The sequence below is a fragment of the Engraulis encrasicolus genome, chromosome 8, assembly GCF_034702125.1.
Source record: "Engraulis encrasicolus isolate BLACKSEA-1 chromosome 8, IST_EnEncr_1.0, whole genome shotgun sequence".
NCBI lineage: Eukaryota > Metazoa > Chordata > Actinopteri > Clupeiformes > Engraulidae > Engraulis > Engraulis encrasicolus.
In genome coordinates this window covers 7,103,786-7,116,392 of record NC_085864.1, presented here as the reverse complement: position 1 = coordinate 7,116,392, position 12,607 = coordinate 7,103,786, and the positions used below count along the sequence as shown (strand labels likewise).

Genomic DNA, 12,607 nt, shown 5'->3' with positions numbered 1-12,607 from the left:
AATGAACTATTATGCAAAATGTAAACATTAATTAAATCTACGCATTAAGCAACAATTAAATCATGCAGCGAGCCTCTGGGAGAGAAGGGAAAAACACAGTTTGATTCTTGACAGGATTTTTTTTTATGAAATGGTATTTTATTTATTAGAAACAAATTCTTGAATAAGGGCCAGAGAGTGATGATAGTGATGAGAGAGAGGAGAATCTCTCGAATGGAAATAAGAAGGCAAGATGGCTGGAGTGCACAAATATAATAACTACGGGATTAGTCATTTCTGTGAGATGTACAGAAATACAAATGTGCATGTTCATATGCGAAATGTTCTGAGAAGAACTCAGAAAGCCTACATGACAAAAAATGCCTCCCACAATTGTACACAATGTTTGACCGTAAAATCATACTCAAAATGTACTAGTCAAGCAGACCCAGAAGAGAAAAGCACAGTTGGACCGATAAAACAAATGGTAGCTCACCTTGTGGTGAAGACATAACATTTTGGAATTTATAGTCAAATACCCTGAGAACAGTTTGATAGGTAAAATGGGAATTTTGGAGCACAGGATTTCCATTGAGCCATCAGTAAACATGTCACACACAGGCATTAAGATAATTTCCACACAGATCAAATGAATTACTGCAAACATGATGCAAATAAAATCAATTCAGTACACCACTCTTCTTCCAAGACCTCTAAAATTGTCCACCCACTGTTCGATTTCAAAGTGCTCATAAAAAATAAAAGTTGACCAAAATATCCAGACACGGAGCCATCATACACATCAGATTTAGATCTGCTGCTGATAGGAGCTTCTTAGCGCTAAGCCTATCAACCCGTGAGGTTAGCCACACACAGACAGTTATTATTATTTCGCTACAGTCTCGCATGGATTAAGCCCTCCATCATCACTCAAAAAGACAGCAATATTATGACACTTTTGGTCGATCAGCGAGCCAACCGCCGTGGGCGTTCTGGCCTAAGAGACGCGAGAGACATGGTGTTCAAATCATCTTTCGCAAAAACCAGGCAAAGCAATACTGACCACAGCGTCTGTCGGGTGTAATAATCGTATAATGTAACACTTTTCGATGGTCGAACTCGTTGGCAGGTTTTGGCTTGACAGGCGGCAGCATTGCGGTACACCACCGCACCTTTCGCCCGAGGATGGAGGCTGGATTCAGAGGCAATACTGTAAATCTTTATCCCAAGTATGGAGAATGGAGAATTTGATTCACAGTTATATTCTACATGATCGAAAACAGCAATGAGGCAAACCACCGCACATTCAGACCATGGATTTGTCGTCCGATTCACAGGCAATAATACTACTGTGATCGAGGACAGCACTTTGGACAGACAGTAGTGTTGTGGTAAACCACCCACCGCACCTTTAGCCTAAGGGCTGAACAGAGGTCTGATTCAGTGGGTAATATTCTCTGCTATATGTGAGAGACGGCAGCACTGTGGAAACTACTTTGTTTCGAAATACAGCAATAGTATGAGATGACGTTGTGGTACACCATCCTTCCTTCATCCTTCGGACTGTCTAATGGACTGTGTGACAAGAAGACAGTATTATGGCAAGAGTTAGCATGTGGTAAGCCATTACACCTTTAGCCTGAGAACTGCAATACTACTGTGACATAAGACAGCTCTATGGAAAGGCAGACTTGTGGTAAGCCTCCATACTATTAGGCTTCAGAGCACTAGCATTATAATCTGACTGGCCAGATTAATTTGTTTCCGCCTTGCTCTAGCAATATGGCAAACCAGCATAACTTTAACCTGAGGACCAACACTAACCATTATATGACGGCGGTAGTCTGTGGTGAAATACAGCAGTAAGACATCATACCAGAGACAGTGGAAAAGGGTAGAGACGATTCAAGCCCATACTTTTCCGGGATCCATTTTACACCAGGTGAATGACCATTGGAGGCTGAGAATAAATTTAGTTCTCTTAGTGCTGTAAGATGGCGGTAGCGCACATCTTTTGCAAGCGGCCACCAAATGCCGCAGAAAGTGAAAAAGGAGGGGACAACACCGTTTCAGGAGACCATGCTTGAGCGCGCTCCTTTGCATTGTGTAGGCATGGTTTGATTTATCTTAGTTTACTACAAAATCTTTGATCATACCTTTAGCCTGAAGTCAACCACCACTACTCTACTCCTCTTCAGTGCCCAGCGAGGAGGAGGAGGAGGAGGAGGAGGAGAAGGAGAAGGAGAAGGAGAAGGAGAAGGAGAAGGAGAAGAAGAAGAAGAAGAAGAAGAAGAAGAAGAAGAAGAAGAAGAAGAAGAAGAAGAAGAAGAAGAAGAAGAAGAAGAAGAAGAAGAAGAAGAAGAAGAAGAAGAAGAAGAAGAAGAACCCTTAGGAGACCGTGCTTCAGCACACTCCTTTGCATTGGGTAAGCATGGTTTGATTTAAATCTTATAGATCATACCTTTAGTCTGAGGTCCACCACCACCACTACCACTCTGCTCCTCTTCAGTGTCCAGCATGGAAGGCAGGAAGAGGGAGTGGCTGCTGGCCATCATGTGTATGGTAGCCAAGGGCAGCAGGTCCTTATGAGGCTCACACTCCCCATACAGCAGCTCCAGCAGGCTGCTCAGAGTGCTCAGCATGCTGTGGTGTCTGTAGCGATACCTGGGAGAGATTACACCACAATCCATTACACTTAGCTGACATTACACATTCCATAACACTTATACAAAGTGACTTACTGTATTCATATGGTATTTGTTAAAGGCCCTGGAGCAATGTGAGGCTAGGTGCCTTGCTCAAGGGCACTTCAGTCATGGATGGACTGGTAAGGGTGGGATATGAACCTGCAACCCTCTGTCCTCCTCCTCCCTAACCACTAGGCCATGGCAGATGGATTAGATAGACTCCTTTATTGTCCCCTACGGCGATTTGTTTACACAAACCATCAAACTTGACACAGCCCAAACATATGGCTCCATACAGGCATGAAATATCCCAAACATTGTACATGTACCGTATTTTATATTTCTGTTCACTCATTACAACAACAGCACAAGCACAACATTATTGACAAGAGACAAGAGATAGGTTGGGCTACACTACAACTACAGACTGTGTGTCTATGATAGCTATTACTAGTTATAGTTATAGACTAGTTATTGTTAAACACAGTCAATGCTACAACAAGAGGGATGAATGGCAATCTGGCAATTACAGAAGCACATTGTCATTGATTCAAACACTTACTTTAACCCTGACTTCACAAAGCTATTCCAGTCAGAGGCGGCGACGTGCTGAGGGGAAGCTTTCTAGGAGACACAAAATAAATGTAGGATTTATAAACAAGAAGTTGTGAAAATTAACAATGTGTATGAAACCTGCATGAATCCTGCAACATTCTGATAAATGTCATTCATTGCTGCTATAAGGTGCACTGAAAAATGTACAGGATGAGTAAAAAAAAGGAGTACAAACGTAGAAACCTGAGCATACACATTCATCTAAATTCTTTATACTACTATTCTATAATGTTGAAGTTCACTTGACATTGTACTTGACACCAGCATCATAAGCATTACATGACAGTGTCATAACCATTATGTCAACATCATTAACGCTTTATGGTCATGAAAAGTTGACATTGCTTGAGCTGTCTTTGCCATAACCACACGTCCCTTAATTACAAGTCATTATAATGTTTAAGACGGTGACATAATGTTTATGACACGTGCGTTACTGTGTTACAACACTGTTATAACACTGTCATTAGTATGACATCGGCATCAAGTAAAGTAAGTTTATTTTAATTATTTTACCAGGAGTGCCTCCAGTCATACGTATGACGCCGGCGTCAATCTAACTGTTTTATGATTTTACCAGGAGTGTCTCCAGTCTCTTCAGCATGGCCTCCTCCTGGTCCAGCGATGCCTTCTCCTGCTCCTTGCAGCTGCTGTAGCAGGCCACCAGCCAGCGGAGGGCAGCACTGAGCTGGCTCTTCCTCCAGGACTCCAGTTGCTCTGGGCTGCTGCTCTCCTCCACTTTAGCAGCCATAGCATCTGCTAGCTGCCATCTGTGCTCAGCCACAGGGGATAATGATGCCAAATTGTTATAATGTTGATTTAGTAAGTAAGGCTGTAACGATACACCCAACCCACGATTCGGTTTGTATCACGATATATGACCCACGGTTCGATATACCCCACGATTTCACACAAAAAAAATTGAAGAAAAAAAAATAGAAAAAAAAATAAGAAGAAATAAATTATATATATACTTTGTAATTAATATCTTTTTTGCATTTACCGGCCTGCATTAATTTTGTAGATTTACAAGGCTGAATGATGTTGCAGATATAGGCTACCACTGCAACCTGTTCCCAGGTGTTGACATCAAAACACAACACAGAGAAATGAGGGATATTAGTTCACCAAGGAAAAAGGCTTATAAATAGGCTAAGACCATATGTTGAGAGAGAGAGAGAGAGAGAGAGAGAGAGAGAGAGAGAGAGAGAGAGGTGGGGTGGTCAGGGTGTATAGTCATTGGCAGCTGTCTTACTTTAATTAATATCCAAACATTAAAACTGGCCATAGCCTATATCGTCAGGAAACATGTTGTATTAAGTTAGGCTACTTAAAAAAATGCAACACTTAATTTTGATTAAGTTAAATATTTCCGTAGCTTTTTTTTGATCGTGCAGCAGCGCCTGCCCGTAGCCTACAATCAAAACTCGAAATGAACCTCAGTTAGTTATCACTGCTACGTAACGCGCACGTTTTTCGTTTTGTTTTGTGGTTTGACATTTTGTCAAGAGCGAGAATGAATGCAGAGGCTGAAATGGAGCATGCTTTCTGCTTATGTAGGCGGTAATTTTACAATATAGCCTAACATTAATGTGGGAAGAAATAATGCTGCCTAATAGGCTCTCCTGCCTATCGACCTCAACGTTCGTCCGACTTCGGCCACCTCCCTACAAGCGATTCCAGGCTGTTTTATAGGCAGGCGGAGCATCTCGTGCGCTCTCTCTCTCGCGCGCGCTCTCTCTCTCTCTCTCTCTCCGCTCCAACGTCAAACTCCACTCGCAATACATCGCGCATGCATGAGTAAAAAAAAATCTTGACACGTTTATAAAAGCCTTCTTGGTCTGTTGTTCATTTGGCCTTCACCTTCCGATGTTTGCCAAAGTTTTTCGTCTCACGGAGGTTGCTCAGGCAATGGATAACAACAACGTGCTGGTTGGAAGGAGCATTTTATATGAGAAAGGGGTGAATGGAACTGTTACTCGAACGTGTGCACCCTTTTTCTACTGGTCTTTTTAAGCGCATATGCAAAGTCTTGCCTGTGTGTTGCCTGTTGTGTTCTACACTGAGGGGTAACAACTTTAAAAGGGCACATCGCGATTCTGTGAGGAAGCTTCATGATAGGGGTTCGTGGGTCTGCGTACCGCGATCCCTCGGTTCGATGCAATATCGTTACAGCCTTATTTAGTAAGTAATCGCAATGCATCTAAGAATAGAACTGATTGCACCAAGATAAGAGTCAGTAGAGCACTGCTCGCATCCCTTGAAATCAACTGGTGCTCTTGGAAGACACAAACTTGAAAAAATCCTAAGAAAAAAAGACACCAGGTCAAGGCATTCACTTGATTTAAACAGTCAGAAAAGTATTTTTTGGCCTAATGCATTACAATGCATACAAAAAAAAAAACACTAACGGACTTCCGGCGGCGCCATGGAGAGATAGGCAGCAAGGGTGAAGAGCTCTGACCTCGCTTGAAAATAACTTTAAAATTATCCAGTCATTGTCCAACGAAAGTCAGTTTTAATAACGTAGAAAAGTGTACTATATGCCATAATTGCAAACGTATGATGAGCAAACATTCAAAACCGAAACCAAATCCTGCTCCACCGACTACAAGGAACACGATTGCCAAGAAGCTAGCTGCAATGGCGTCTCCTGCTAACCGTCTCTCCCAAGAAGAAGGAATCTCAATGTCGCAACTGGTTCAAGAACTGTCTAAACAACGTACCAGCATAAAAGAGGACATTTCCAGTCTCATCCAACAAGCTGTGGGCCCTTTACATGCCTCCGTTAACGCTTTGCGAGAGACAGTGGATGGTTTTCAAACGCGCCTGACCGATGCAGAAACTTTAGCTGGTGATAATTTTGAGAAAATCACCGAAGTGGAGCAAGTCATTCAGTCCCTGCGCAAGCAAAACGCAGCCCTTCTCGATCGGATTGAAGACCTGGAAAACCGTTCACGTCGATCCAACTTGAGAATCATAAATGTACCCGAGGGCAGCGAAGGTGATGGAGATACTGTGACATTTATGTCTGAAATGCTGATGGAAATTACAGGCGGCAAAGTTTTCAACTCAGCCCCAACCTTGGACAGAGCGCATCGAGTAGGGAAGAAACCGACAACAGCTGACGAAAATCCACGGACATTTTTGATATGCTTTCACCGCTTTCAAGATAAGGAACGTCTCCTACACTTTGCAACACAGAACGCCATGGAATACAAGGACGCCACTGTACGGATTTACTCTGACTACAGCAACAGTTTGTCTCAGAGGAGGGCGGACTTCAACAGCATCAAGCACTCACTCTACCTGAGAGGGATTAAGTTCCGACTCCGGTATCCAGCCAAGCTGCGCGTATTCTTCGAAGGGGAAACCCTGAACTTTGGCACGCCAGAGGAGGCAAAGGCATTCTACGACCGTCGGGTGGCGCTGTCGTGCCAAAAAGCGAGTGCCTGCCAAAACACGAGTGCCCTCATTGATAGTTAGCCTGCCAAGACCCTAAAATAAATGTTTGATGGCATTTTCTGTTAAAAGTTGGCAACCATGCCAGAAGTTATCAGCATGGGCTAAGGTTTCAGAATCACCTGGTTGCCAACATGGAACTTGACCTTTAAGGTCAAATATGAAGGTCAAAAGGTCAACCACGGTCAAATAAAAGTGTTAATTAGTTAGAAAATGTTAAAATTATGTTAAAAGTGGGCAACCATGCCAGAAGTCATCAGCATGGACTAAAGATTCAGAATCAACTTGTTGCCAACACGGAACTTGACCTTTAGGGTCTAATTTGAAGGTCAAAAGGTCAAAAACAATGGTTAGTCTGGTTTTTCAAATGTCAGCAACCATGCTAGATGTTATCAGCATGGACTAAGATTTCAGAATCACTTGGTTGCCAACATGGAACTTGACTTTTAAGGTACAATTGAATGTCAAAAACAATGCATTTTCTAGTTTGCCTTTTGGGGGGGGGGGGGGGGGGGCTTCATATCCATGGAATTATTTTTCAAAAGTTGACAATCATGCTAGAAGTTATCAGCATGGACAAAGTTTTCATGGTCCATGGTTGCCAGCATAGAACTTGACCTTTTAAGGTCAAATTTGAAGGTCAAAAGGTCAACCGAGGTTAAAAAAAATAAAAATGTTTTGGGGTTTTGTGATGTGCTCTCATAAAATCCATGTTGTTTGCATGATGTATTAAATAATTAGTACCTGGAGGAGATAATTATTATTATTTAAATCATTTTAGGTGAGTGAAAGTATTGGAACAAATAATACTAAAGACAATAAAACACTGTTTTGATGAGGTTTCTCCCGAAGCGGACAGCGCTGTCAAAAGCTGCATTTGGGGGTTTCTGACAGTGGACTGTGGAAGTGGTCGCGAGAGTCACCCTTCACCTACTAATGACTCAAATGACCCAAGTCTTTAATGAACAACAAAAACAAGAAAATTTGCCTTTCCGTTCCAATACTTTAGAGCAGTGGTTCTTAACCTGGGGTGCGGGCACCCCCTGGGGGTGCGCCAGAGATTCCAGGGGGTGCACAGACTTTTGTTTGTGTAGAGGTTGTGACCAAAATTATACTTGCAAACATTATAATAAGGCCAAATGAAGTCCAAATTAAACAAGTTTTGGTTCCCATGTGAATCCATTGAGGTATTGATTCATGTCTCAACCAAGAAGCATTGTAATGAATCACTCATTTATCATTTTTTAGTGCATATCCACATGTAGAAGTTTGTGTTGGGGGTGCGGTGCTTGTCTTCGGCACAGGTAAGGGGATGCGCTAAGAAAAAAAGGTTAAGAACCACTGCTTTAGGGGACTGTATATTTAGAAGTTATATAGTCTTTATTATTAGGGTATGAATGAAAGTGATTATTGCAAATGGTCAATAACAAGAATGCAATTCATCATATTGTTTCTTTACTTCAATAACAATTAAAACGATGAATGTGCTCAAATGTGACGTCAGTACATACTGAATATTTGAAGGAGCTATTGTTGCTGTTATCACAAAAAGGTTGTGTCATCCAGATCATGTTCTATCCCTACGGCGTTTAAACATTCTACATTTTAATCACATGCAGGTATACAGGGCTGTCCATTCCTCAGGAAACTGCAGGCATGTATTGGCCACTTGGTTCTACAACCACAAATTATCAGTCCTAAGCTACTATGTGGAACTGGAGGTTTCCTTTGCCACACAGCCATCAAGTGTTGGTCTACAAATTTCCAACCACCAGCCTCCTCAGTGTCTTTGTTGATATGTATTTAGTCAGACTGCAGCCATACATTTGCCTGCTGATTTGCTTATGCAAGATGCAATCCATATGCATCACTTGGTGGTAACATATCAATTGCCTTTTTGTCTTTCTGAAAAAAAGGGAAGTCTCGACCGATCAATACCCAAAGATAAGCATGTTGCTTTGGACAGGTGACACAAGAACTCAAGCCTGGGAAATTGCAACAGAACATTCTACAGTAGTTATGAGAACATCAAGACAAGTGTGCAATATTTCTACTCTTACTGTAGGTTTAATTTCCTAACCATGATATGACATAGCAAATCAGCAAGTATCCTTCATTGCTATAACCATTTGAAACACATTAGAAATAACAGAAGTCATTATTTTTTCTATGGAAAGCCTGTGAATTGATGGGGCAAAGCAAATTCACTGGTGAGCCAAGGCATATCCCTTTTCATACCAGCAGCGTAATGTGCTTCACAAAGAAGAATAAAGTAATTTAGATGAGAGTGAAAATACAAGTTTAAGTTAATTTTATGCTAATGAGCTATGATGAATGTCTAAGGATGACAGGCCAGAGCCCCACCATGATAAGCCAAATCAAATCATATCAAATTATAGGCCTACTAATTATTCAATATACAGTACCATGCAAACAACTTGTATTTTATGAAAGCACATCACCAACATTTTTTTTAATTGACCTTGGTTGACCTTTGGACCTTCAAAATTGACCTTAGAGGTCAAGTTCTATATGGTAACCAGGTGATTCTAAAACTTTAGTCCATGCTGATAACTTCTAGCATGGTTGCCAACTTTTGAAAACAAGAATTCCATGAATATAAAGATCACCAAAAAAGGCAAACCAGAAAATATATTGTTTTTGACCTTCAGATTTGACCTTAAAGGTCAAGTTCCATGTTGGCAACCAGGTGATTCTGAAACCTTAGTCCATGCTGATAACTTCTAGCATAGTTACCAACTTTTGAAAAAGATTTCCATGAACACCGTCCTTCAAAAAGTCTAACCTTAAAATACATAGGTTTTGACCTTTTGACCTTCAAATTTGACCCTAAAGGTCAAGTTCCGTGTTGGCAACAAGTTGATTCTGAATCCTTAGTCCATGCTGATGACTTCTGGCATGGTTTTCCACTTTTAACAACTTTGCAACAATTTTTAACTATAAATAACACTGTTATTTGACCGTGTTTGACCTTTTGACCTTCAGATTTGACCTTAAAGGTCAAGTTCCATGTTGGCAACCAGGTGATTCTGAAACCTTAGCCCATGCTGATAACGTCTGGCATGGTTGCCAACTTTTAACAAAAAATGCCACCAAAAGTTTATTTAAGCACCTTAGCTGCTGATGGCAGGCTGACTATGAAACCAATGAAATTTTTTGAGGGAAAATTATACTATTTTTTGCAAAATGANTTACATAATTTATGAACTAAAAATATGCTTATGAAACAGTACTCGTCCTCCACTTAATATGAGCTATTTGAATGAAACTGTATCATTTGTTATGACAATTCTTAGATTCTTTTATGGAAATAATACCGAAATTGTAACCAGTTCTTTGTAATACTTCCAGAAGGAATGTAGATGCTTTATTGATAGGCTTTCCATCTTAAATTGTGTTGGATTTATCTGCAAAAATGGGTAAAAAATATCTGAAAAATTGGTCATTGGTTTCCATTGGTTTCAATGAGGGCACTCGTGTTCTGGCAGGCACTCGCTTTTTGGCACGACAGCGCCAGGTATCTTAGAATAACAGTGCCAGTGCATTGTAACATGATGCGGGGATTCAGTGATCTGCTTGAACTTTACTTATAGCCAACCTGACATACTTCCCAGGCAGTGAATACTGAGTTAATTATCACATTCATTGCTACCTATTAGCCTACTCGAATGGTGTCTGTGCTCAGAACCATTTTGCTGTAATGACGCGCGTGCCTACTCAGTGACTATAATTTGTGAGGCTACAACGGTCTGTAACAACACGCCTATTCGGCTTGTCTGCTTACGCAGGGTTTTTGTTTTGTTTGTTTGTTTATTTGTTTTCTCTCACACTTTTTCTTTCTCTCTTCACTACAATGGTTGTGAACCTTAAATGACTTTTGTTTATAATGAACACTTTTTATGTTTCAATGACAGTAAAGGGTCATTCTCTTCACGGACGGTTTAGAATGCATCGGAAGACTGTATTATTAGGAGGGAGCCTGCAGTCTGTCGCTGTTCAGTTGACAGACATAGGTTGTGTGTGTTGTTTGTTTGGGATAGAGGGGCTGTTTTTAGGGACCCGGGGGGATATTTTTTGTTTTTCTGAAGGGGGGTTACACACTGCCAACATGTTTCTATTTACATATGACCTCAAAAGCAAAAAAGCGCTTCATGCCATTATGAGCACGTCTCGTCACCACTCTATTTTTTTTTTTTTTTTTTCTGAATATGTCTGATGGTAATAATGCACGTAATGTCGGGTTTGATGTGGGCTCGTCACCAGTACGATTTTCAAGCTGGAATGTTAAGGGGCTCAATGGACCAATTAAAAGGGCACGTGTTTTTTCTCATTTAAAGAAGCTAAAGGTGGACATAGTATTTTTGCAAGAGACCCACCTCATAACTGCAGATCAGATTAGGCTGAAGAAGAATTGGGTTGGGCAAAGTTTCCACTCCAGCTACAACACTAAATCTCGAGGGGTATCAATATTAATCCATAAAAAAATTGTATTCACTTCATCCAAAATAATCTCTGATCCTCAAGGCCGATATATTATAGTATCAGTGTGAAAAGGTGACCTCGCCACTTTTCACTGATTTTAAACCACTCTTTATTTTGGTGAACTTGTGTATTTACTGTGCACCGCGAGGAGCGGGCAGAGCTGGACAGTTGGACACGCACACACACATACGCACACACACACCGCTCAGAATCGCATTCTCCTCTCCAATTGCGCACGACACTGCTACACGGGAGCGCGCACCGTTGTGGCAGCATTTCCATCGCGTGATGTCAAGCACTGAAATGGACATGTGTTGAATGATCGGACTCTAAATGTTTCATGTTGTGTAGGCCTATAATGTTTGTGAATTATGTCTGTTTGGTGTGGGGTTTATGTGGGCAACAATGGGCAATGTTTGTCGATATGATTTGTAACTGGCGTTTTGTTTTGGAAAGGTCCTGGAGAAATGGTACGGGCCAATTGTGATTTTGTGTCTGCATTGGTTAATTGAATAATTGCCTGCGTAGTGAAGGGTATGAAAAACCCAGCTCATTGTTTAGAGTGGGCGAGATAGGCGAAGCAGCTGTTTACCGGAGTGAGCTGTCTTCAGAAATGTTGTTAAAAGTAGCTGCTGCTGAGAGCGGTAACAAAGTGTCAGAAGTTTGGCTTTGACTTTGATTTTGTATTGAGTATTTTTGAGTTGCCAGTCCAATTTGGGTTTATGTCTGAAGTTGCCCACGAGCACATTTTTGTTTTGTCGAAAATAAAAACGCTTCGAAGTTTAATTATGGTTTCCTGACCATCCATCCTCCGACACTCGAAATTGTAACGTCATCCTGACAGGAAAAGAACGAGCTTTTCCACAATCAGGTTCTCTCTTTAACACTCCTACTGTCCTTGTAAATGTATACGCTCCTAACTGGGATGACAGCAGCTTTATTACTAAACTAATATCCCTCATACCAGATCTGGACACACACAAGCTGATCCTGGCTGGCGATATGAACACAGTAGTTGACCCAAAAATGGACCGCTCATGTCCCAGAACCCTTACTCGATCTAAAATGTCCCAAGTCCTTTCTGATTTTATATGTAGGATTGGTTGTGTGGACCCATGGAGATTCTTGTACCCACTGAAAAAAGATTTTTCCTTCTATTCTCACGTACACCATACATACAGTAGGATTGACTATTTTTTTATTGACAAAACACTACTTCCTGCGGTTGAAAAAGCAGAGTATATGGCCATTGTTGAGTCAGACCATGCACCTGTCATCCTTGATCTCACATTTTCACAAAATCTTGCTCCGCATAACACCTGGAGATTGAATACTGCCCTATTGGCTGATGACCATTTTTG

The 12,607-nt window shown here is 41.2% G+C and overlaps 1 protein-coding gene across 1 annotated transcript in view; it reads right to left on the bottom strand.

Moving 5' to 3' along the window:
* urb1 (URB1 ribosome biogenesis homolog) overlaps positions 1 to 12,607 on the bottom strand; it is a 43,461-nt gene that overhangs the window by 9,391 nt on the left and 21,463 nt on the right. The window contains exons 24-26 of the mRNA XM_063205930.1: positions 3,859 to 4,051; positions 3,229 to 3,290; positions 2,441 to 2,643 (exon numbers count right to left, since the gene is read on the bottom strand). Coding sequence (XP_063062000.1) covers positions 2,441 to 2,643; positions 3,229 to 3,290; positions 3,859 to 4,051 — 458 coding nt within the window. The remainder of the gene's footprint in view (positions 1 to 2,440; positions 2,644 to 3,228; positions 3,291 to 3,858; positions 4,052 to 12,607) is intronic.